The 20,101-nt window shown below is 55.7% G+C and overlaps 9 protein-coding genes across 15 annotated transcripts; 3 read left to right on the top strand and 6 right to left on the bottom strand.

Moving 5' to 3' along the window:
- Positions 1 to 100: 100 nt before the first annotated feature.
- On the bottom strand, positions 101 to 1,232 carry H310_10594 (hypothetical protein; the record flags this gene model as incomplete). Its single annotated transcript, XM_008877024.1, has 4 exons — positions 101 to 122; positions 161 to 342; positions 393 to 776; positions 1,194 to 1,232. 4 exons carry the CDS (start codon positions 1,230 to 1,232, stop codon positions 101 to 103), a joined length of 627 nt encoding a protein of 208 aa, XP_008875246.1.
- A 16-nt stretch (positions 1,233 to 1,248) lies between these two features.
- On the bottom strand, positions 1,249 to 4,385 carry H310_10593 (hypothetical protein). The gene has a single exon (XM_008877023.1). It carries the CDS (start codon positions 4,276 to 4,278, stop codon positions 1,453 to 1,455), a length of 2,826 nt encoding a protein of 941 aa, XP_008875245.1. The 5' UTR covers positions 4,279 to 4,385; the 3' UTR covers positions 1,249 to 1,452.
- Positions 4,386 to 5,543: 1,158 nt separating this feature from the next.
- H310_10592 lies at positions 5,544 to 6,486 on the top strand. 2 transcript variants are annotated; one of them, XM_008877021.1, is made up of 4 exons: positions 5,544 to 5,606; positions 5,654 to 5,911; positions 5,969 to 6,091; positions 6,156 to 6,486. In XM_008877021.1, the coding sequence occupies exons 1-4, from the start codon at positions 5,577 to 5,579 to the stop codon at positions 6,285 to 6,287; spliced, it is 543 nt and encodes a 180-aa protein (XP_008875243.1). In that variant the 5' UTR covers positions 5,544 to 5,576; the 3' UTR covers positions 6,288 to 6,486. The 2 variants fall into 2 exon arrangements, with proteins under 2 accessions (XP_008875243.1, XP_008875244.1); XM_008877022.1 differs by having other exon boundaries at positions 5,544 to 5,911.
- Positions 6,487 to 6,620: 134 nt separating this feature from the next.
- H310_10591 lies at positions 6,621 to 7,595 on the top strand (the record flags this gene model as incomplete). Of its 2 annotated transcripts, none has more annotated exons than XM_008877020.1 (4): positions 6,621 to 6,690; positions 6,740 to 6,813; positions 6,877 to 7,203; positions 7,247 to 7,595. In XM_008877020.1, 4 exons carry the CDS (start codon positions 6,621 to 6,623, stop codon positions 7,427 to 7,429), a joined length of 654 nt encoding a protein of 217 aa, XP_008875242.1. In that variant the 3' UTR covers positions 7,430 to 7,595. The 2 variants fall into 2 exon arrangements, with proteins under 2 accessions (XP_008875242.1, XP_008875241.1); XM_008877019.1 differs by having other exon boundaries at positions 6,734 to 6,813; positions 7,247 to 7,464.
- Positions 7,596 to 7,637: 42 nt separating this feature from the next.
- On the bottom strand, positions 7,638 to 8,438 carry H310_10590 (hypothetical protein). The gene has a single exon (XM_008877018.1). The coding sequence runs from the start codon at positions 8,295 to 8,297 to the stop codon at positions 7,737 to 7,739; it is 561 nt and encodes a 186-aa protein (XP_008875240.1). The 5' UTR covers positions 8,298 to 8,438; the 3' UTR covers positions 7,638 to 7,736.
- Positions 8,439 to 9,326: 888 nt separating this feature from the next.
- H310_10589 (hypothetical protein) lies at positions 9,327 to 11,170 on the bottom strand. Its single transcript, XM_008877017.1, has 5 exons — positions 10,932 to 11,170; positions 10,437 to 10,886; positions 10,038 to 10,369; positions 9,864 to 9,981; positions 9,327 to 9,811 (listed from the first exon to the last, which is right to left on the bottom strand). Exons 1-5 carry the CDS (start codon positions 11,076 to 11,078, stop codon positions 9,443 to 9,445), a joined length of 1,416 nt encoding a protein of 471 aa, XP_008875239.1. The 5' UTR covers positions 11,079 to 11,170; the 3' UTR covers positions 9,327 to 9,442.
- A 111-nt stretch (positions 11,171 to 11,281) lies between these two features.
- Positions 11,282 to 12,535, top strand: H310_10588 (iojap-like ribosome-associated protein). Its single transcript, XM_008877016.1, has 3 exons — positions 11,282 to 11,921; positions 11,980 to 12,148; positions 12,204 to 12,535. The coding sequence occupies exons 1-3, from the start codon at positions 11,299 to 11,301 to the stop codon at positions 12,489 to 12,491; spliced, it is 1,080 nt and encodes a 359-aa protein (XP_008875238.1). The 5' UTR covers positions 11,282 to 11,298; the 3' UTR covers positions 12,492 to 12,535.
- A 152-nt stretch (positions 12,536 to 12,687) lies between these two features.
- On the bottom strand, positions 12,688 to 15,633 carry H310_10587 (arginine-tRNA ligase). Of its 3 annotated transcripts, XM_008877014.1 has the most exons (17): positions 15,485 to 15,633; positions 15,313 to 15,433; positions 15,116 to 15,253; positions 14,988 to 15,056; positions 14,737 to 14,887; positions 14,630 to 14,684; positions 14,432 to 14,551; positions 14,288 to 14,372; positions 14,161 to 14,226; positions 14,004 to 14,055; positions 13,902 to 13,949; positions 13,752 to 13,840; positions 13,594 to 13,697; positions 13,390 to 13,509; positions 13,220 to 13,307; positions 13,081 to 13,171; positions 12,688 to 12,979 (listed from the first exon to the last, which is right to left on the bottom strand). In XM_008877014.1, exons 1-17 carry the CDS (start codon positions 15,626 to 15,628, stop codon positions 12,805 to 12,807), a joined length of 1,716 nt encoding a protein of 571 aa, XP_008875236.1. In that variant the 5' UTR covers positions 15,629 to 15,633; the 3' UTR covers positions 12,688 to 12,804. The 3 variants fall into 3 exon arrangements, with proteins under 3 accessions (XP_008875236.1, XP_008875235.1, XP_008875237.1); XM_008877013.1 differs by having other exon boundaries at positions 13,902 to 14,055; XM_008877015.1 differs by having other exon boundaries at positions 13,220 to 13,509; positions 13,902 to 14,055.
- An 81-nt stretch (positions 15,634 to 15,714) lies between these two features.
- Positions 15,715 to 18,659, bottom strand: H310_10586 (hypothetical protein). Of its 3 annotated transcripts, none has more exons than XM_008877010.1 (11): positions 18,279 to 18,659; positions 17,958 to 18,232; positions 17,876 to 17,908; positions 17,767 to 17,826; positions 17,582 to 17,677; positions 17,477 to 17,524; positions 17,320 to 17,415; positions 17,066 to 17,260; positions 16,945 to 17,015; positions 16,845 to 16,893; positions 15,715 to 16,790 (listed from the first exon to the last, which is right to left on the bottom strand). In XM_008877010.1, the coding sequence occupies exons 1-11, from the start codon at positions 18,604 to 18,606 to the stop codon at positions 16,647 to 16,649; spliced, it is 1,395 nt and encodes a 464-aa protein (XP_008875232.1). In that variant the 5' UTR covers positions 18,607 to 18,659; the 3' UTR covers positions 15,715 to 16,646. The 3 variants fall into 3 exon arrangements, with proteins under 3 accessions (XP_008875232.1, XP_008875233.1, XP_008875234.1); XM_008877011.1 differs by having other exon boundaries at positions 17,958 to 18,226; XM_008877012.1 differs by having other exon boundaries at positions 16,845 to 17,015.
- Positions 18,660 to 20,101: the final 1,442 nt, after the last annotated feature.

Raw genomic sequence — 20,101 nt, 5'->3', positions numbered from 1 at the left:
CGTCTCCCAGTCAAAGTTGAGTCGCTTCGTGACTTGATTCATCCCGGCGTTCCAGGAGTCTTCAAGTCTCTTCACTTCTTCATGCAGGACCGCCGTCGCTTCAGTCTTCGCATGCGAGCGCGCTAGCTCCAGCTCACGGTCATAACATTCCCGTAGGTACACCAGAGCCTTCTGGTAGTCATCCTGGCGACGATCTTCGTGGGCCTCCACAGCTCGCTGCAGTTCCTCAGCCATCCCGACCAGACGGTTCTCCTTGTCGTCCAGTAGTCGAGCTCTCTCGTCGTTGAACTGCTTCAGGAACCGCTGGGCCTCGACCTTCTGGTTCACTTCAAACGTCGTCGTCTGTCTCCATAAGCCCGTCCGAGCTCTTGGTCTCCGCCATTGATCACCACCAGCGTCGCGACCACGGAGATACCAGGATCGTTTGAGGTAGGTATCCACGAACCCGGGCCACCAGTGACGTCTTGGACCAGAGAGGTGCTTCCGGGAGCCGGACTTGGGTTCGCCAGGCAAAGTTGGTATTCATTATCGGCATCCTCGACGTCTTCACCCAAGTCTTCAGGTGCCATGACTTCTTCCGCCATGACCGCCAGCTTCTTTGGGGCCGAGCGTGTGTCCGTCCTGTCTGTCGGAGGTGACACGTTCGGTGAGCCGTCGGCTTCGCGCTTCCGTTCCGGCGGCGGGATCGTCAGTCCTGCCGAGCCATGGTGGTCGGCCGGGGCGACAGTCTTCGTCCGGGGCGACGCGTTCCAGGCTCCCAGTCTCGGGAGCCAGTCCTGCCAACCGGCGGGAATAACGCGTAGCCTTGCTGGCTTCAGTTGAGGATTCCGTCGACATTTCTTCCTTGATTCCGTTGCAAATGCCTACCCTGCTGCTCCACCAGAATTGTCACGGGGTTTTATGACACTTCGATGGGTAGGCGCGGCGCGGGCAAACAGGGAAACTCAAGCCCATGTGTGGAGTTCGAGGCAAAATGTAAAGTCGAGTTAGTTAAAGGTGTGGTTGTAGCTGTAGTTCTAAAGCTCTAAGTTCTACTGCATCGTCGGTTGACGGTTGAAGGATCTCCGTCCTTGGGTCGGTCTTCAATGCCCGGACCATGGTCCTGGTCATCGAGTCTCGGAGGTGTATAAGGTCTGGGGGTCTTTGCTAGAAACGAGCCTTCGTGGTATCTCCCGATGGAATCGCCGCGATACCGTGGTGGTGAAGGCGTTGTAGTCATCGATTTTGCTCATGTGCGTTGGTCTTTACTCTAGTAGCGTTCTTGATTGAACCCAAAGTTTCTAACGGACCACCGCTAACACCTTCAGCTCACGGAGACGATATAAATCTACTTAATATGATTGATCACAACGTGGCATCATGGACGCCGAAGTTGTGGGTTGTGTACAAGTGGTCGTACATGACTTATGCATCGTCGAACCCCGTCGCACACTGAGAGCACCTGTGCTGGCTTCAGATACAGGTGACGTGGTCGCATCCGCCGTGATTTTCGGTGGGGGCATGGCAGTTGGGGCACTGCTTGGTCGCAACAAATACCCACTCGTCAGGAGTTGGATGGGCGGTCTTGCAGTCGCCGCACACGAACGCTTCCTCGTCAATCGGGGAGTCGTTCGTTCGGGCAATCATGCCCTTGATGCGAAAGCAGCCCAAGCACCAACCATAGTGCATGTTTGGGTCACGAAATGCCGCCGTCTTGTCGACCTTGAGCGAGAGCAACTCGCGGTTGTGTTTGCGAAGGACGCCGAGCGTGGGGGGGCGGCGGCAAAAGGCACAAGAAAGCATGGCCGGCACGATCAGCTTTCCCGGCTTGGGAGCGCCGTACCATTTCGCCAGGCACGGATCGCACACTTTGGTCAAGCACCGTCCGCAGGCGCTGGTGAGTTCCACGAGTGGCAGCTCGTAAAAGCACATGCTGCACACGTCGCGCAGGCTGTCTGGGAGCACTATCGTGCTAAAGGACTGGCACAGTTGGCGTGCCTGGTGAACGATTTTGCCGTCGAAACGAATCGTCACATCGGCGCCTTGGCTGGAGGAAAAGCCATTCGCAGTAGGGCCCGCAACGAGGACCGTCCGTTTCTGGGTGAAGATTTTAAACATTGAGTCGTGCGGGGTATGGTACACCAGCTCCACGAACGCGTCCTTGGTCTTCTCTGCCGTCCAGCCGTGCACGACGGCCACGTCGGGGTTGGCCATGGTGAGAACTTGAACGGTGGTGGTGGCTGTCGTCTTGGCGCGGGTCGGGGCGTCGGTGCACACCGGGCACAGCCACGAGTTGTCCGGGGCGCTGGACCGATATAGGCCAGCAGGATCGATGTACTCATTCAAGCAACCCGTGCAGGATGTCTTGGGTGGCGGGCCAGGCACGTTGGTGCGGCAGAACCAGCACTTGGCCGCTGTCCCGAGCTGGGCCACTTGCAGCACCGCGTAAATGCCGTGGCAGTCATGGCACGCCACCATGTGGGATTCGTTGCCAGCCACAAATGTGTTGGCTTGGAGGGCGGGTGCGTCGCCACCGTACGTTACGCACATGGCACAGAGGATCGGGGACACCATCAGAGACAAGCTCGTGTCGTAACCACACGTCAGGCACGGCGCTTTCCGGTCTGGCCAAAAGTCGTCCTTTTTCGGGGTGAAGCCGACCGTCGCCTCGATCTGCTTGGTCGCAGCAAGGCGCATGCGGTGGATGACAAACAGCTTGCTGTACACGTGCTGCTCAAGGGGGGTTAGGTAGGCACGGCCACGGTACAGGAGCTCCACAATTTCGGCCGAAAAGATCTCGGGGAACTCTACTGCGTACTCGAATGGGAGCCATGTGCCTTCGATGGCCTTTAAGTACGACTCAGCGCGGTGCCGGAGGTGGACGTGGTCAGAGAGGCAGCACACCAGCGCTACGATCGCCGCGCCCCGACGACTCAGGGTCAACCCGGGGAACATGAGGTTCGGCAAAAACGAAAAAAAGTCTTCGTCGGCGAGTGCCACAGGTAACAACTTGACGTCAGCGTCGTCATCCAAGCTCTGGACGTGCGGTGGGGTCATGTCGTGGTACTGTATCCACGTCAAAATCGCTTGGGTGCTCGCTAACACGCCGGGCGTTGGCGCGCGCGCCAGCGACCGCAAGTTGTCCTTGGACGTGGAGATGGTGCCGCTGTCCAGGGTGAAGCATGGCCCATTCGGCTCCAACGTGGCGATGGCCTCTCGGATGCGCTGCGTGTCGTTGTACGACTCGTCTAGCCAAGTCTGGACATGGGCTAGCGCAGGGCCAGTCAGTTTCGGCACGCACTGCGCGAGCTGGGTGGTGAGATCGTCCAACCGTGGGTCCAGTCGCTGGCGGCAGCACAGCCGCCACAACTTGCCAAAGATCGGGTTGTACGTGACGGCGAGGACGTTGTCGGGACGAAAAATCACTTGGAAAGTCTTCATGACGAGGTTGCGGAAGTCCATGTCACGGCGAAAGAGGGGCAGGAGCGCGTCCAGGTCTTCCTTCAAGTACGGGAGCGGGGCAAACTCGAACGGTTCGTTGACAAGTGTGAGAAGAGAGTCGCAGGGCATGTCGCTTTCGTCGGCGGCATCGTATGTAGGATCAAAGTTCTGGCCGTTCAACTGGAACGTCGACACGGCAAAGTCGGACGCGCCTTTCGTTGTTGGGGTAAAGGCCTGCCCCATGAGCTGCAGGAGCACTCCCATCGACGCCTCCGTGATCACGTCGCTGGTGAGGGCAGGTAGGATCACAGTCGGCCCAAGTACTGCGTAGAACGATGGCGATTGCTTCTTCACAACGCGTCGGCTGTGGTACGTCGTGACGGGCGAGTGGAATGTATACACCGGGACGTCAAGGGTGCGCAGCGTCCGCTGAATCTGAAACCAATCGTGGCCCCCACGATACTTGGGGTTGCTCTCGATGGCGCGGATTTCCTTGGTCATGTTGCTCGACTGGGTCATGGCGTGGTGGGGCGGCGCGTCCGTGTACAGAAACACGAGCGCCCGCGACGTTGGCGCCCCCGCCGCGCGGATTTCGTCCACAGTCTGGATGACATGGTTCAACGCCGTTTTGACGGCTTCAGGGTTGTCGCCGCCCCCCGTCGCCTCCAACGTATCGACGAACTTTACGATCGCATCGTTGCGGCCGCTGCGGCGGCTCACCGTGGTCAGCAAGTTGTCGCCGTCGCAGTAATCCTTGTACGACACAATGTGCACCATGAGCCGGCCGTGGAAGAGCAGCTTGGCCACGACGAACACTTGCCGCAACGATGCCTTGAGTGCAGGCAGGTACGTCCCCATGACCCCGTCGTATCGCAGACCAAGAACAGATCAATCTCGTCCTTTTCGCTGGCCACGGCTGCTCCCCACGTCGATGCTGATTGACCTTGCGGTGCCATGGTGGGGTCTTGTTCAGAAGTGAAGAGGGTTTGCAGGACGAGTCCGCCACCTTCATTCAGTCGAGGACCGTCATTGACCAAGGCGGCCACAATGTTGGCGTCGTTCGTTGCCGAACTCTCGTGTGGCTCGAACGGCTGCGCATCGTCCTGCAGGCCCGACCCCTACCACGATGGTCCTGACAGGTTAATAGGTCTTTGCGCATTCTACCATCGACTGTACAAATATTGTGCCGAGTCGAAGTCGACGGATCGGCTCTGGTGGTATCAAGTGATGGATGTGCAGGAACTCACAACGCCGCCCGCGGCGCTGGGGCTTACTACCTTGTCCGCCTCACGTTGCGGCGAAAGGTGACATGTGCCCCGTTTTTCTCGCGATAGCATTTCCCACAAGCGTTTCGACATGAATTTGCGCAGTCTGTGTACTTGATGGCGTCGACAAACCTGACGCATTTGTCGATTGGCGTGCCCCAGGCACATGTCTCGATTGAAGCCTCCGCACCGTGGAGGAATAAGGAATTCATCCATGAAGATGCAGCCTTCGTTGGCCGCCGTCAGCCCACTTCAGCGTTATATCGTTGCGACGGAGGGTGCGCAAGTATGACCGTTGAGTGAAGGTCGATGGGACAACCAGCGCCACGACCTCGAGCCAGAACACGGAGAGTTTTGACATGGATCACTTTCCTGCAGCGGACAAGTCCGTGGGGGCTTTGGCCGGCAGCCCGCGACGTTACACAACGAGAAGGAAAGACAACTGTCTACCTCTACTTTGGAAGTGTGGCGTTTAGAACCAATTGGGGCTGGTTGGACCGATCCCGTCGAGCGGGGCGACTCTCGCACATCTCTTCGCACAACATTTAAAATCTCAAGGATACGCCGGGCCCTTTCTCTGTTGCCACGGCAGTAGACTAATCACGCATGGCAGCGAACGCCTCGGTCGGCGACTTTCAAAGTTTGCAGACCCCTCGATCCCTCAGAACGTTTTGATCCCTCACCCGAATTGAGATCTCCTCGTCCTCGAGCGCTGTGAATGTATGCCACGGACATGCCTCATGCTGCCAAACGACAAGCCCGACGTCAGCATGCTTTTGAGCCACACACAAGTGCATCCGCCTTGATTCTCTTCTGAAGATCGCCTCATGCCAGGCAGCCGTCGACGATTACATTAACCGGATATGCCGGATACGTTGGAGAAGCATTTGTATGCTTCCGTGTTGTGGGGATATGACGACGGTAGGGGATTCCATGCGTCTTGACGTGGAGCTGAGCGTTCGCGGTAGATCTGTATTGGGCCGATATGCATTCCGATCTACTCCCTTCTTCCCTTTCTCTTGATGTTCCTGTCGAAAGCTTGGGCCTGGATCACGGGAAAGCCGGACGACAAGAAGAACGAAGGCATGTCGGCAACCAGCGCGGCGACTTCGGAGCAAGCGTCCACGAACCTTCGTCAGCGTAAAGCGGGACCATCTAACGTGATTACGATACACTCGACGGACGAGTGGAAGCAACAACTGGCTTTGTCCAGTGACTCGAAACCGGTAAAGCTTCTTGAACGGCGGAGCTGGTCGTGGGCCTGAACACTATCCGTGGCGCAGCTCGTGGTTGATTTTACTGCAACGTGGTGTGGCCCGTGCAAGAAGATTGCCCCTTTCTTCGCCGAACTGAGTGGCAAAGTTCCCGAAGCCGCATTCGTCAAGGTGGATGTGGACGAGTTGGATGTACGTCCCTGTTGCAACCCCATCCGATTGGTCACGCCGTGTTCTCATGCCCGTGCAAATCTAGGATGTCATGTCGCAGTGCGGAGTGCGCGCGATGCCCACCTTCCAGGTGTACAAGAACGGAAAGAAGGTTGACGAACTTGTCGGGGCTGATCCTGCAAAACTCGAGGCTTTGGTCGCTCGCAACACTCCCTAAGCCGGCTCTCGTCATCGCCACGATGTCCATACGTCGGAAACATGTAATCGTATGCAACGTACGAAGTTGGGACTTGTCACGGCGCATGAGCCGTTGTGTGCCCCCCCCCTCGCATGCCGTTGTGCACGTCAGCAAAGCAGGAGTGTGTCAACACAGCTTTTGCCAACTCTGCAGCGTCAAATGCCAATCTGAACACGCCCAGAACAGCGTTTGCTTCGCAGTAGTGCGACGAGCGCTGAAACCTGTCATGGGCGCATTTGAGTTGCGCGTGACATGGCGTCGCTGGCGCGCGTGGTCCACTCGTGTGCCGTCTCTCGTATGGCTTCATTCACCATGGGTTGTCATGACGAAATCAATCAATTTACTGCCAACAAGCGCGATATTGCTCGGTCCTTTGAACGAGGTGGACTGCAAGACTGAATATGCACTGGGGTATTAATTCATAGAGGTAGTCGATTGCGATCTGGGGACGCAACAAGGTTTTTTGACCCGCGCCGTGGCAAGCAACGAGCGAGACAGCATCATGGTATGTGCGATGGAGTCGTCGATGCAGATCGTTTACGAAGAGACGCATGCCATATACGATTAGGCGAACACCCTTGCCCCTTACTTGAATGCGATTCGGTCGACGTTGGATGGCGCGCTGTGTCTGCAGAACTTTCCCTCTCAAGTGGTCGAACGACACAACAAGCCTGAAGTCGAGGTCGGGCTTAGCCGCGAACTTTTGCTGAACCCAGTGGTGATCTGCCGAAATGAAAACGAAAGGTGCTGCATCGAACCGAGCATCAACTCCACGCGTGTGTCCATTTGCATCAAGCAAGCTGACGAAATCGAGACCATCTTGTGCCACAAGTTTAGCCGCTTCTTGATGCAGCGCGCCGAGCAATTTATTATCATGCGTCGCAAGCCCATCGAGGTAACTTAGCCCGCGTTCCAGTTCGTCTCACGGCGCTTTGTAGGGCTACTCGATCAGTTTCCTCATCGTCCACACGCATCTCGAGAACCTGTACAAGCACAAACTGGTCGACTTTATCATTCAGTTCATGGAAGACATCGACAAGGAAATCAGCGAAATGAAGATCAACTTGAATGCCCGTGGCCGTGTCGTGGCGACCGAGTTCATGAAGCAGTTTACGTCGTAAGATAGACGAGAACATCAAGTGCCTTCGCTTCCTCCGTTCTTCTCGCATGCGTGCGCGTCGCCCATTCTTCCACGTGACCCTTTCGTTCCACCGTGGATGTCAAACATTGCGTATGTTTACGTCAAATGAGGGTGAAGCCATTCGATCACGACATTTTCGGGTATCACTTGCCGCCATGGTTGCAGGATTTTCCGTCGGACGTCAAAAAGGGGCACGGAAGTGGAATGTATTGATCGTTTATGGTACAAGACGAAGAAATCGCGTCGGCTGCGCTTAAATAGAGGGGGAATCGGCGTGAAGAGGGTCGCTACATGATGGTACACGAGTCTTGGGAAGTGCTGCCGTCGTCGTCGCCACACGGAAGGAGCTTCCCGACTGCACACTGCTTCCAACATTGCTGCGCTTCCTTGGAATGAAAGCGTAGATCTTGGGTACAATCGACGCCTCCAGCTTTGCGCAGTATGCACTTGGTGCCAGCTGGGTGTTGCTGAATCACGTTTGTCACGTCGTACACAATGCCATTCGCGACGAGCCAGCACGACGAAAGGGATCGATGGCGCTTGACTTCGCACAGACAGAGCTTTTGTCGATCGGTACATCGCGTTTGCACCACGCAAGTCCCTTTCTTCGGGCTTCGGGCGATTGCTCCTGGTTGCTCCGTTAACTTGTGATCGACGACATCGCTGTAAACCAACTCGACACTCTGTCGTCGCTCGCGTCGAGGAATTGGAGTCACCAGGGGGACAGAGCAGTCTTCGATTTCCCATTGCTGGGAATACGTTGTGGGTTGTTGAATTCCCTTCTCCAACGATGGTTTTCTCAGCGCCGGTCTTGGGCACTCTGCGGAGTGTTGTCCAGTCATTTGCATGTCTGTGCGGCGGAATGCGTCGGTGGAGCAGAACGACGCAGGTATGATCAACACCTTGTTTCGCGACGGACACAAGCACCGCGGAATCGAGAATGACGCACGCCGCCGGTGCCAGAAGCCAGTGGTCGATGTCGTTGGTGATTTTACAGCCTGGAACGAGTTTTCTCGTTATAGTATGTACTATTCTAAGAATATATACCGGGTCTTACGTATCAAATACCGGGTATTTGAAGCGTTTCTTTGTACAAGCCGGGGTTACATGTAGTAATACTAACGATTCCCAAAAATTGGAGCTGTTGCAGGAGCCCAGATGAAACACATTGAATATCGATGCTGATTTAATCAACCTAATTGTATGCACAGACAATTCCGCTGCTGCGTGCGTGTGGCTTCCACCAATCAAATTCGTGCTATGAATTGATTTTGGTGGGATTGGTCGGCGCGTCACACGTGGCGAGATGTCGGCGTAACGACACCGCGCAATGTCCGACGTTCCGGTGAGGGAGTTGTGGGACGACGTAGGAAGGACGAAGCTGGGGTGAAGCGGTAGAACAGAGCGCGCGGATGCTTCCAGGACCCGACGAATTGTCTTTAGGTGAGGAAGGACGATCCCAGAACCAAGAAGTTGTCGCGATGGCCAGCGTTGTTCGGTGAGAATATGGAAGGGAGCCGCGACGCATGCGGAAGGACGATCCAGGCATGAAAGAGTTTCTTGGATAAACACTCTTTGTGAGCGTAGAATTACCTCCGAGTTGATGGACTCTCGTGGATGCCATCATCGAAAGACGAAGGGGAAGGCTATACATCTTCTTCAGTGGGGGACAGCATGGCAGGAGCGACGAAGGCGACGTCGTCGTGCATAAACAAGTCGATTCTGTAGCATGGCAAACAGGTCCAGGCGTCGAGGAAACATTGCATGAATTGATAATTGTTGCGCGCGACATCGACTTGGGTGTGGCGGCCGTCGTTGTGGACTGAATTGTGTAGAAACAACAATTAATAGAGCACGAGAATAGCTACTGCAGTAGAGAAAACATTATCCAATCAAATTATATTCGTAATACATTCTGACCAATCAAAAAATTCACACGATTTTTAGCAGGAACGACAAGCGCGGGTTGGTGCAGTACGTAGTCGATGACGTGTTACGACGTAGCGTAGTCAAAATGAGTTGGACTCGACACGGCTGCCTCCATAAACGCGTTCACGTGCTTAGCCGTCTTGTATGGGGAGTGCAGTGCCGTGGTGGCCAGCATAAACGGCGATGGTCTCGTCATCGGGGCTGTCTTGATCAAGTGCGCGCGCTTGAGCCGCATGCCACCGCTGCGGTGGTCGTCATCGGGGGGCGGGTTTGGCCGCCACGTCGACGGCGACGTGTTGAGCAGCGCGTCAAACGATTGCCGGAGATGCGACACATCCAGCGACCGACAATTCGTTGGGGGTGTCGTGGACATTGTTACCACGCTGTCTTCGCCCTCAACTTCTCCATCGGACGACGACGACGAGAGGTCGACCTAGATGAATCGAGAATGAAGCGCGAATCCCTGAAGGATTGGCTGCACGCACCGAGTCTCGATATCGAGCAAGCTCCGTAGGCACGCTGCTGGTGACACTCGACGTTGCGTCGACATCTTCTTGGCGTTGGTGCTCAGCTTGTCGCGGCGGCGGCTGAACGACGTGGCGCCTGGTTCACGAAATCGATTTTTTGACCTTCGTCTGCCATGCGCTTTGTCGACGCACCTGTTCTGTGGATCGACCAGATCAAGCGTAAAGCTCTTGCGGCGGGCCGATGTCAAGTGCTCTGTCATGGAGGTAGACATCGATGACGGGGCTGCCTGCAAACGAAACGCATGCTGCTGCTCGTGCAGCCACGCGTCTTCGGTGGTTTTTCGTGCCAGCTCCTGTTGCAGCCGCTGTTGGCGATGTCGAAGTTCGGATTGTGGCACGGGAGACATGACTGCCTCTGGTCGGATCGTCGAGTCATTCCGTTGCGACAGCGGCATGTGGATGATGCGGTTTGCCATTTTCTTGGAGATTTGTATGCGCAAGTTGTCTCGCTGTGGTGGCGGCGTCTACATATTTCGTCACAACACTTGCTTACGAAGAAATCTATCTCTAGTTCGAGGGATTGCAACGTACGAGGGGGGTGGCGTGATACCCATCCAAAAACGTCGACGAATTCGGAGGCGTCGACTGCGGTGTTACGTCAAACGGATAAGCTCCCGTGGCTTTTGCGGGCGGTGATGCACCTTGGTGAAGATGCTGATCGTACTGTTGCTGTTTGTGCTTTGGAATGGGCGAGTTTGTGTAGGTTGGCAAGAGCATCGGTACAGACGTCTTGCGCACGAGATGGCGAGCGGGTGGGGTCGAAGGCATGTGCCGTATCGGTGACGAATGTTTCGCGGGAGTGTGAAAATGCACGACGAAAGGCGTGCGACCCACGAGAAAATGATCCCCGTCATGGACAATCGCGGCATCGTTCAGAACAACCTGGGTGTGGTTGATAATGGAGCCCGTCGTGCTATGGTCGACGTAGATCCAATGACCATGAACGAGTGTATGCTCCAGCGTCCCGTGGTGGCGCGCGACCTATGCATCGCTGCGGAAGGTGTGGAAGTGCGCTGACGCACTTACCTCTGGGTCCTGGAGGAATCGTAGATGGCTTGTCTCGTGGGCACCAATCGTCACTCCATGCGGTGACGGGTCAAACACAAATGAGCTGCCGTGTACCTGGATGCTCAATGATGGCGGCGCCGTTGGCCGCATCGAGGATCCGGGCATGGATCGCACACCGACAGTGGAGCGGCAGCTACTGCCTCTTGGGTCGTCGCGTGTGTGCAGCGATCAACTTTCCCTCTACAGAAGGATCTTTCGGAGCTAATTCGACTGCATTTTCTTGATCAGTATTTTGTCCGAAATGAACGCATTAACCGGAATATCCGGATACCATCCTACCAAATTGCCCACACCAATGAACCATTGTCAATTCACAACCGAGACGATGCTGGTTTCTCGCCTCAAGCACATCTCTGCCGTGGCGGCGGCGGTGCGGCCTTCCTCCAAGCGCGTCTTGCGTGCGTCCATGGGTATCAACGCAGTCTCAGTTCAACACATGGCTCGCGGCGTCGTCAGCTTTGGCACTCGCTCGATGGCCTTTCACACTTCTCGCAGTGTCCTCAAAGTCATTGATAGCGACCACAACGATGAAGTCACCAAGGATAACAACGAGCACGACGAAGACTGCACTGCAGAGAAGCAGATGACGGACGAAGGAGATGACGAAGACGCAGAAGAAGACGAAGGTGTGCCGTCTGAGTCCTACACTGGCGTGACCTTTCACACCTCGCGCATCAAAAAGTGGAGTGCCAGCGTTACGGTGGGCAACATCGAAGTGGACGCTGGTCAATTTTGGACGGAAGAAGATGCCGCCAAGGGCTACGACGAGCTCGTCCGCATGTACTTGGAGCCCGGCGCCCCTCTGAACTTCCCCGACGGCCAACATGACGACGACGAGGACGCCTCGTACAACCTCGCATCGACAGTGCCGCATGCCGCGACTTCGCACGACTGGACGCTGCCGGACGCCGGTTCTCGCCATGCTGACATAATTCCGCCCATCCCAAAGTACAAAAGACGACTTGATGCGGAGAGACAGACGATGCGCAAGCTAACGGCGATGTAGGACGTACTTGACCATGGACGAACTCTTGCCAGCCCTCGAACGTGAGCAGGCGATCGACGTGTACACGATCGATTTGGCCGGCAAGTCGAGCTTGGCGTCGCACATGGTGTTTTGCACGGGGCGATCACGGAACCACATGCGTCGGATGGCAGACATGGTGATCCTGTCGGTAAGCGAGTTCTCTGTCCATGTCGGCGGGATTCGTCATGGCACATGTCGTCTAGATGAAAGCGCGCAACATGGACGACGACTTTGGGTACGTCGTCGAAGGCCGCGACTGCGACGACTGGATGATTGCCGACGTCAACAACATCGTGGTTCACTTTATGACGGCCGAGACGCGAAAGATGCTCGCGCTTGAAGACCATTGGGAAAACATGGTGAACGACAAGCATCGCCTGTACGGCCACCTGTCTGAAGACGAATACATGGACAAGTACGGGATGTCGACCTTGTTGACCGAAGACGACTTTTTGCACGAAGACAGCATCGACCACACCGTGTGGAAGTAAGGACGTTGTTAAGTCTCTTCAACGCGGTTCTATTGTTGGCGGGATGTGGCCGAGAGCTGTCCGGGAGGTGTCGAGACGTGCCAGGTGTCGCTTGAAGTGCACACGCCGCTCTGCATCCCACATCACGGCAAGACCACTGGGATCTGTTGTCGCGACCAACCTCGTGCCTTCCCGGGTTCAGTCGCTGGAGGGCGAGTCACAAGTATGTCCTGGATGGTTGACATCCACAAAGGAAAGCAGACACACAACTTTGTTGGTCCTTTTCTTCGGTCTAGACTCGATTTGGTTTGGCAAGTGACCGTGTTGCATGTGGCTACATGCGGTCGACGGATGGAATGCCTAGCAGGTGCAGGCCACGGCGAAGGACAGCGTCGGTGGCAGCGCACAAGATGAGCCGCGACGGGTTTGCTTGAACGAGGCATGTCTCGTAGAACGAGTGGAACGCTGTCACGACGCGAAACAAGTAGTCGGCGAGGAGGTGCGGGTGCCTAATGTCAGCACGTGAGATGGAGGCGTGGACTGTCATCATCAGCGGGATGCAGCCAGACGTTCATGGTAGGCGACATCGATATCTTTTGCAAGGACCGACCAGTGGGTTTGGGTGTCAATCAAGGCGTCTTCGAACTGCCCAAGTACGAGTGCCAGCGCCCGCTCGTTGGGGTGCCACGTGCTTGACGCATCTAGGGTTCGTTGGTACGTAAGTCAATCGAGTCGTGGCGAATTCGTACGCTGCAGCTCCGTTGTTGCGTCAGCATGCTGAGCCAAGTAATCGGCCCATGATGCTGCGTGGGGCAGGTCGGCCTTGCGCAGGATCCCCTACATGATGCACGCGCATGACAGTTGCAGGCGCGCATCGGCGATGTGGCTGCGTGCTCAAGCATGTGGTGCAAGTTCATACCTGGAGGCGGGCCATCGCATACATCAAGTACGGCGCCGTGTTGCCTTTTAAATTCAATACGTTGGCAAACGAAAACTTGTAGTTGCGCTCGCGATGTTGTGCCAACTCATAGTACCGCACCTACCACGCCAGCAGACACACGTAGCTGCGTTAGGTCTTGAATATGCATTCGTGAGACTGAAAACCGACGCGACTTTAACTTACCGCGGCATCTCCAATCGCGCGGTGGTCTGCATTGGGGACGACCGACCGCGCCTGGGATTCCAACGCGGCTTGGTCCAACAACTCGCCCAGCGTTGTTGCCCCACCTACCCAGATCAGACGAGCTCAGCAGAGGGATTGCCGAATAATGGCGTGCTCACCTTTACGAGAACTCAACTTGGTGCCGTCTTCGCCCATGACGAGGCCAAAGCCAGCATGCTCCAGCTTGACGGGGCGGTCTGCGAGCCACCTACACGACCGAGCATGATGAGAGAAAAGGCATGGTGGGAGGTCATGGCGGTTCATCGAACCCTGCCAATTTGGCCGCCTCGAACAAGTGGCGAAAGTGCAAACTCTGGCTTAAATCGGTCACGTAGATGAGCCGATCGTATGCGATGGGGTCTGTAGCCCACCCAAACACTCGGGAATACAGCGCAGCGAGGTCCGTGGTGGCGTACAAAAACCCTACGTTGACATCAGGTGAAACTCATGGAGAGGGAAGCAAGTGTCCGAGAGGATTCTGGACGATATGCGCCCCCAACTACAAAAACAGTTCGAGAAGGTGCTTACCGCCGTCCTGTTTACGCACCAGCATGGGCGACTTGTCAGGGCCGTCGACAAAGATACACAGCGCGCCTACACGATCGCAATCGCGTGATTTTGCAGACGACGCGCCTTTTGGCAGTGTGCTGTGTACCTTGGGACTCTGAAGCGATCGCACGGAGCTTGCTCAAGACGGTTGGGATCATCGATATGTATGTGGCTTCGCCGCGTTCGTGCACCTACGTACAGGTCACGCATGACCACACAAACCGCCAACAATGAATGGGGGACATTTTACCTTGACTCGCAAGCGCTGGTACAAACTTTGATGGGCCGCGCGACTGATGGAGCACGTGAGCTCCCATGGATGTTGCCACTTGGGGTCCTGTCGCTGAAGCCCGAGGACCGTCTCGTCCACCTATTCACACCATTAGCAACAACGGTCTAGCTCACGAACGCGTTCGGTCCCTTTACAGCAGCCGTCGCCACAACGTACCGCAGCTTTGAACGCGACGTCGCTGCTGCCCAAGCGATGTTTGCCGCGCTCGTACCTGCGTCGAGTGTCGGCAAACGTTCGAAAGCATGGACTTCCCAAACAACTACCATTGACCAAGTGTAGAAACGGTTGTGGTTTCGTCAAATGTCCGCGGCAATCCATGCGTCGCATTGTCTTGAATGTCCAACGCTTGCACAATTAGCGTTGCAATTGCTGCCCCCAAGTCACCGACGTGGCTGATGCGCGACACCGCATGCCCTGTGCACAATGCGTGAGTTGCCAAGGGGATGTTGAATCGTTTGCAGTCGTTCTGTGCACGCCACTCGTCACACAACCGGCCGAAAGGCGGCGACCTCACCTTGAAATTCGAGCAGGTTGCTGATGGTGTCGCCGAGAACGCTCGACCGTAAATGGCCCACGTGCAGTTCTATGGAGAACCACCCCCATCGCGTTACGGACTGTGCAGACGCACGACACGGCTGCTACCTTTGCCCATGTTGGGCGATGCAAAATCGACCAGCACATTCTCAGGACGGTCCTGGCGGCGGGGTTGCACGCCGCGTGTGGCGACATGCACGGTATGTTCGGCGATCCAGTCGTCCTTGAGCTTGACATTTATAAAGCCTGGGCGAGTGCCTTGAGTGAGTATTCATGCGTCAGCATCTACACATAGGAGCATGTACCTGGCTTGGCTGCAGATGCAGATGCGATCCATTCGTGCTGTTCGCCGTACGTTTGAGCAACGGATTGCGCCGTGGACAGCACTGTGTTTTTTGGGAGCCCCAAGCTCATCACGGCGCTCGTCTATCCGATTGCGCAGGTCACGCACAGTGACAATTCCATCATGCAACGAACCTGGTAGTCAACATTAGGTTGGTGGGATCGCCGGAAGAACGTCGTCTTCTCAGTGAAGTCTGCATGACCGCCAAGAAGGCCGGCCTGGAGCCGCGCCTGGATCGAGAACGTCGACACGGCCCGCCGATGGACTCCTCGCCACATTATTGCTCAATGTCAACATCAACCAATCCGAAAATGTCAACCATCCACCAATCCGATCGCGAAATAGACTCTATTACAGCCAATGAAAAGAATCCAATTGGTGGTTTACGCAATTTGGTGTTGGCGAAGGTAGGTGAACTGAGACTCGAGCTTCCGCTCACGCGGGCCTGATTAGCATACGCTACATGCGCATATTGGACAGACGCTTTCAATTCCTTCTCGGAAGCCGCCCCCTATCAGTTCTCATCACGTCGCTCCACTGCACTTGTTGTATGGCTGGTGCATGTCGATGCTTCAGTCCACACGCCTCCATGGAACGGTGGCAACGCCGACGACGTCGACGTTGTCTTCGCGTAACTCTCGCTTGCGCTTTCCACGACCATTCTTCCGTTCGATTTACATACAGCCATCGCACGATATCCGAACGACCATCCCCTGCGGCTACGCCCATGATGACCGTCCTGCATTCGTGTATGCAGTTCGCGTGGAGTAACTCAACCACGTCCAGTGTCCGATCCTTGCCGCTACGTCCATTGAATGGTAGACGCAGCAAGTCATGCATGTACTTGGCAGCGTCCAACTGGCCGTGGGCTGCGGCTCTCTCGAAGGTGAGGAGTACGTTGGTGGTCGTGGGAGTATGAACCTCGAACGAAAGTCGCTGCTCTTGTCGTCTCATAAGCGCCGACATGACAATTCATTGTGGCTTTCGCGATACTCGAATCGGTGCAGCTGTCGATGGTACAGGTGAAATAGTTTGTGAGCCCCATGCAACCAGATGCGCGCCGATGCCTTGCTGGTGCCCTGCGCGTCGGGCTCAAGCCGCACTCTGACATCAAGCTAGGTCGGTATCCGGATCCTTTTGGTGGAGTTTATCCGGTCGTCGAATTTTGCAGTTTGCGTTAGTCGCGGGAACATGAAACGAGCATCTTCCCGCCACGGAACGCGGCGGAGGCTGGGCGCGATTGGCATCCAATTGCTTCAATGCACGCCTCATCGCAGCAATGCGTTGATACACATGTTACTCCTTGAACGAAGCTTTCGCGGCCGCATGAATCGATGATATGAGCGCTTCGTTGAATCCTTCGGGGTTGTCCATGAACACTTGATGGCCCGCGGACGGCACTTTATGCAGCACCGTGTGCTGCGTCAGGCCAGGAATCACCTAACGACGTTTGCCTTCGTTAGACAACCTCCAGCTGTCACGTTGTGCTCATACCTTGGCAGCATGGCTTGAGTTCATCCAGTCGTTCCCATCTTCTCCGTAGCTACACGCGTGTCAAATCCATTCCACCGCTGCAAGCCCAACACGGCATTACATGAACGAAATCGGCATTTGGAGTCTTGACGGCACGAGCATGTGCTTCAGCGGGCGCTTGGCGTACGCGCGCTACGTCATCATGTCAAGTGATGGTATCCACGTCTGTCATCGTGACATACTGGCAACAAATGCGTATACATGGCAACTTCGCCCGATCGCTTCCCCGCCCAGTTGTGGTAGTTGTATTTGACCATGAGCTCCATGTCGAGAACGCCGCGCTTGATCGCGTTCGATTCGGGTTGACGCGACAGGCGCGCAGTTAAAATGAATCGCATGAGGCGCGGGCCAAACGGCCCGGCATTCCGCACGAGATCCTGATCTGTCCTTTAGCTGTCGTCCGCCTCCAGAGCAATCAACGGCCGGGAGCGCGTACCATAGGTGTAAGCTGAAGCTTCCAAAGCCAGTCGATGAGCCAGTGCGGGTCGTGTTCGACGTCGGGCAGTCCGCAAGGCGAGATGAGCACGAGTTGCTGAACCGTCGTGAGAAGTTTTCATCGCTACTCCGCTTCCCAACGCTCCATCAATGCGTACCTGAATGCGTTGGGGATACAACAGCGCGTAGTGCGTGGCAAACATGCCCTGGCCATCCATGCCTTCCCGTGACTATGCCGTGAAGCGATGTAAACCAGCCCGTACCCCCATGGAGTGGCCGCACAGGACGATGGAATCCAACTGCATCGCACTACGCCATAGCTCCAGGCTTTGGACAAAAAATGCGTCCGCTTCTTCGTACTACATTGGCCAGTTTGAGCAGAATGTCACGCAAAATTCCACGGATATAAAGTCACATTTCGTCAAAATCTTTCCACGCGTTTACGTACCGACTTGAACGACGTGCGCGGGCGGTGCGACCGCCCCACTCCGAGCCATTCGACTGCAAACTACCAGCCACACAGACGTTCATGGAAGGGTAAGCTAACACACACGTACGACATGGAAGTGCTGGGCCAACGGAGCCAAACTCTACGAAGCAGTTTTGTGAAAGATAGTGTGCTGTGGAGGAGAAAGGTACCGCGGCCCACAGCGCATTGCCTCCAGCAAATCCATGCACCAACACGACATTCAATGGTGGCGACGACAAGTCACGAACGCCTGTGTAGGGAACGTGCACTGTACCGAGGCCCGCGACGACCTTCATGTGGTACGGGGCCGTTTTCAGAGTCGCTTTGTATACGGCGGCCTCGGATTGATGGAGGTCTGCTTCATTTGCAGGAATCCAGAGGGACTGCGCACATGCAAAGGTCCACGCGACACCGACGCAACTACAGACGATGAGCGCATCTATGGCTACGACGTGGGTTGATGTGATGACAAGCGAATCGTCAGTGCGCACCCAAGGTTGGAGTAGAGGAGCTTGCAAAGCTTAGTCGATGGCGCGTAATTGCGTACGACACGAACGCCACCACAAGCGTCCCGTGGAAGAGGAAGGATTTTGGAAGAGTCGTGAGCAGCAGCACCAGCGCGACCGCAAACGCGGCAGGAAGGTCGTAGATCATGATGTTCTCGTGGAAAATGCAAATTCCGGCAAGGGTTACCACTGCGAGAAGCGACACCAGGCCAGCGAACCGTCCCGACTGCCCGAGCAGCCAGCTCATGCACGACCATACTGTGATGAAAGGGAGCAGCAGCAGAGCCGCAAAGGCGTAGAGGGACCTCTTCATCGTCTGTTTACCACCGGCGTCGATGGATAAGCGGCTGGAATGTTCAGCGTGGGTCGGTGGATTCGAATGATTGTATTTGATTGGCTATATTTAATCCAATAAAAGCATATACAAGAAATAAACGCGTTTGATTGGTCCATTTCCAAACAATTACGACAACCAACACGAACGCGGTGGAGTTGACAACGTCCGAGTTGTCGAGGAAGAGCCGACGGCACTTTGAACAATGCAGCAGGGTGATGGCAAAACTTTAGGATGTTTGCAAGCTTCCCGTGCACTTCAATCAGGGAGCGACCCAATTGCCGGTACGTTACGTTGTCGTGAGACGTCCCCCACCCTGTTGAGCTCATCGGCGCCTTAGCTACACGGCGTATCAACCTTTTTATTTCCGTGCGATAGATCCCGCATCGAGGTGGTCATGTCCACATGCATGGCATGACGAGATGTTCAGCGGTGAGCAAATCGCGCAGCGGCCTCTTCGCCCTAACGTTCTACTCCGTCGCCGGCGTACGCATGGTGATGCGCAATTTGTGGTATGCGTCGTGCAGGATCTACAAGGGCGTGCAATACAACTTCCTACGACCTGACGTAAACCCAGTTGAAGTACAAGTACTCTTTATTGTGTCGATGGGCACAACAAACGTTTACGTCGGTCTGTTCGTTCAGGCGATGCTCACGACGACTTGGCCGAAGGGGCGCCACCCATTCGAGCCACTTTCTATTCCAAACTTGTCTTATGTCGTCGGTGCACCACGGCCGTGACGAGACCATCGATGCGCGAGCGGGCAAGCCAACTCAACGTGGCACGCAAAGACGCTGGCGGAACGTCCAGGGGATGCAGGGGGATAAGAGCATGAGATGCTGCGGCAGCTCAACGACTGGGTGCCCGACAACGCGGCGACAATGATTGCAAACTCCGCGTGTCAAACATGGCCCAACTTAAGTTGACATAAGAACGGATTCACGAGATCGGTACCCGATCGAGAACCCAACCAAGGCGAATCCTGCTAGCTGCTTCAGATGTCCTTACACTCGAAGAGTAAGAATCACGACCAAGTCGGAGCGCGTAGACGTTGCCGTCGGGCTGTTGTCCGCGACTTAGTACCTCGCTGTGATGGTAAAGCCCACACCACCTTAGGTAGACAACGCTGCTTGGACCATGTTCGCAGGCTGCACGAAGAATCACGACCATCCATGCCGCGGATGACGTACCGATAAAGAGATTCCACATCGTGCTGTCTAGACGTTTGTTTCGACGGCCGCTAGGAGTGCTGGGTGAACGTGGTTGTCATACGAACTCTGGCCCTGGGTCCGCCGCTGCAGATTTTGGCCGTACAGGCGATGTGCAGACATGATGGCAACGACTCATACTCGCTTTTCACAATCAACAAAGTACGGTCGTAAGCGACCGACTGCTTCAAACGTGAGCGGGCCATAGAGTACACCCACCTCGCCAAACACATGCAAGAGACGACTCGAATTTGACTCGTGGGTT

This window comes from Aphanomyces invadans, assembly GCF_000520115.1.
Source record: "Aphanomyces invadans strain NJM9701 unplaced genomic scaffold supercont1.27, whole genome shotgun sequence".
Taxonomy (NCBI): domain Eukaryota; phylum Oomycota; class Saprolegniomycetes; order Saprolegniales; family Verrucalvaceae; genus Aphanomyces; species Aphanomyces invadans.
The sequence above is the reverse complement of the archived record's forward strand: the minus strand, read 5'-3'. Positions and strand labels throughout refer to the sequence as shown.

Bases quoted from the DNA above. Each gene is read 5' to 3' on its own strand.
- H310_10592 (XM_008877021.1), top strand. From the start codon at position 5,577: ATGCTTCCGTGTTGTGGGGATATGACGACG. The intron at 5,607-5,653 runs GTAGGGGATTCC...CGTTCGCGGTAG, and splicing joins GTTGTGGGGATATGACGACG to ATCTGTATTGGGCCGATATG. The intron at 5,912-5,968 runs GTAAAGCTTCTT...TCCGTGGCGCAG, and splicing joins TGTCCAGTGACTCGAAACCG to CTCGTGGTTGATTTTACTGC.
- H310_10586 (XM_008877010.1), bottom strand. From the start codon at position 18,606: ATGAAGAGGTCCCTCTACGCCTTTGCGGCTCTGCTGCTGCTCCCTTTC. The intron at 18,233-18,278 runs GTGCGCACTGAC...CCCACGTCGTAG, and splicing joins CTCCTCTACTCCAACCTTGG to CCATAGATGCGCTCATCGTC. The intron at 16,791-16,844 runs GTATGAGCACAA...AAACGTCGTTAG, and splicing joins ACTCAAGCCATGCTGCCAAG to GTGATTCCTGGCCTGACGCA.
- H310_10590 (XM_008877018.1), bottom strand. From the start codon at position 8,297: ATGCAAATGACTGGACAACACTCCGCAGAGTGCCCAAGACCGGCGCTG.
- H310_10593 (XM_008877023.1), bottom strand. From the start codon at position 4,278: ATGGGGACGTACCTGCCTGCACTCAAGGCATCGTTGCGGCAAGTGTTC.
- H310_10589 (XM_008877017.1), bottom strand. From the start codon at position 11,078: ATGCCCGGATCCTCGATGCGGCCAACGGCGCCGCCATCATTGAGCATC. The intron at 10,370-10,436 runs GTACGTTGCAAT...CGAAATATGTAG, and splicing joins GGTATCACGCCACCCCCCTC to ACGCCGCCACCACAGCGAGA. The intron at 9,982-10,037 runs GTGCGTCGACAA...TTCGTGAACCAG, and splicing joins CTGGTCGATCCACAGAACAG to GCGCCACGTCGTTCAGCCGC.
- H310_10588 (XM_008877016.1), top strand. From the start codon at position 11,299: ATGCTGGTTTCTCGCCTCAAGCACATCTCTGCCGTGGCGGCGGCGGTG. The intron at 11,922-11,979 runs GTACAAAAGACG...ACGGCGATGTAG, and splicing joins ATAATTCCGCCCATCCCAAA to GACGTACTTGACCATGGACG. The intron at 12,149-12,203 runs GTAAGCGAGTTC...CATGTCGTCTAG, and splicing joins CAGACATGGTGATCCTGTCG to ATGAAAGCGCGCAACATGGA.
- H310_10587 (XM_008877013.1), bottom strand. From the start codon at position 15,628: ATGTGGCGAGGAGTCCATCGGCGGGCCGTGTCGACGTTCTCGATCCAG. The intron at 15,434-15,484 runs GTTCGTTGCATG...GCAATCGGATAG, and splicing joins AACCTAATGTTGACTACCAG to ACGAGCGCCGTGATGAGCTT. The intron at 13,698-13,751 runs GTGAGCACGCCA...TGATCTGGGTAG, and splicing joins CAAGTTGAGTTCTCGTAAAG to GTGGGGCAACAACGCTGGGC.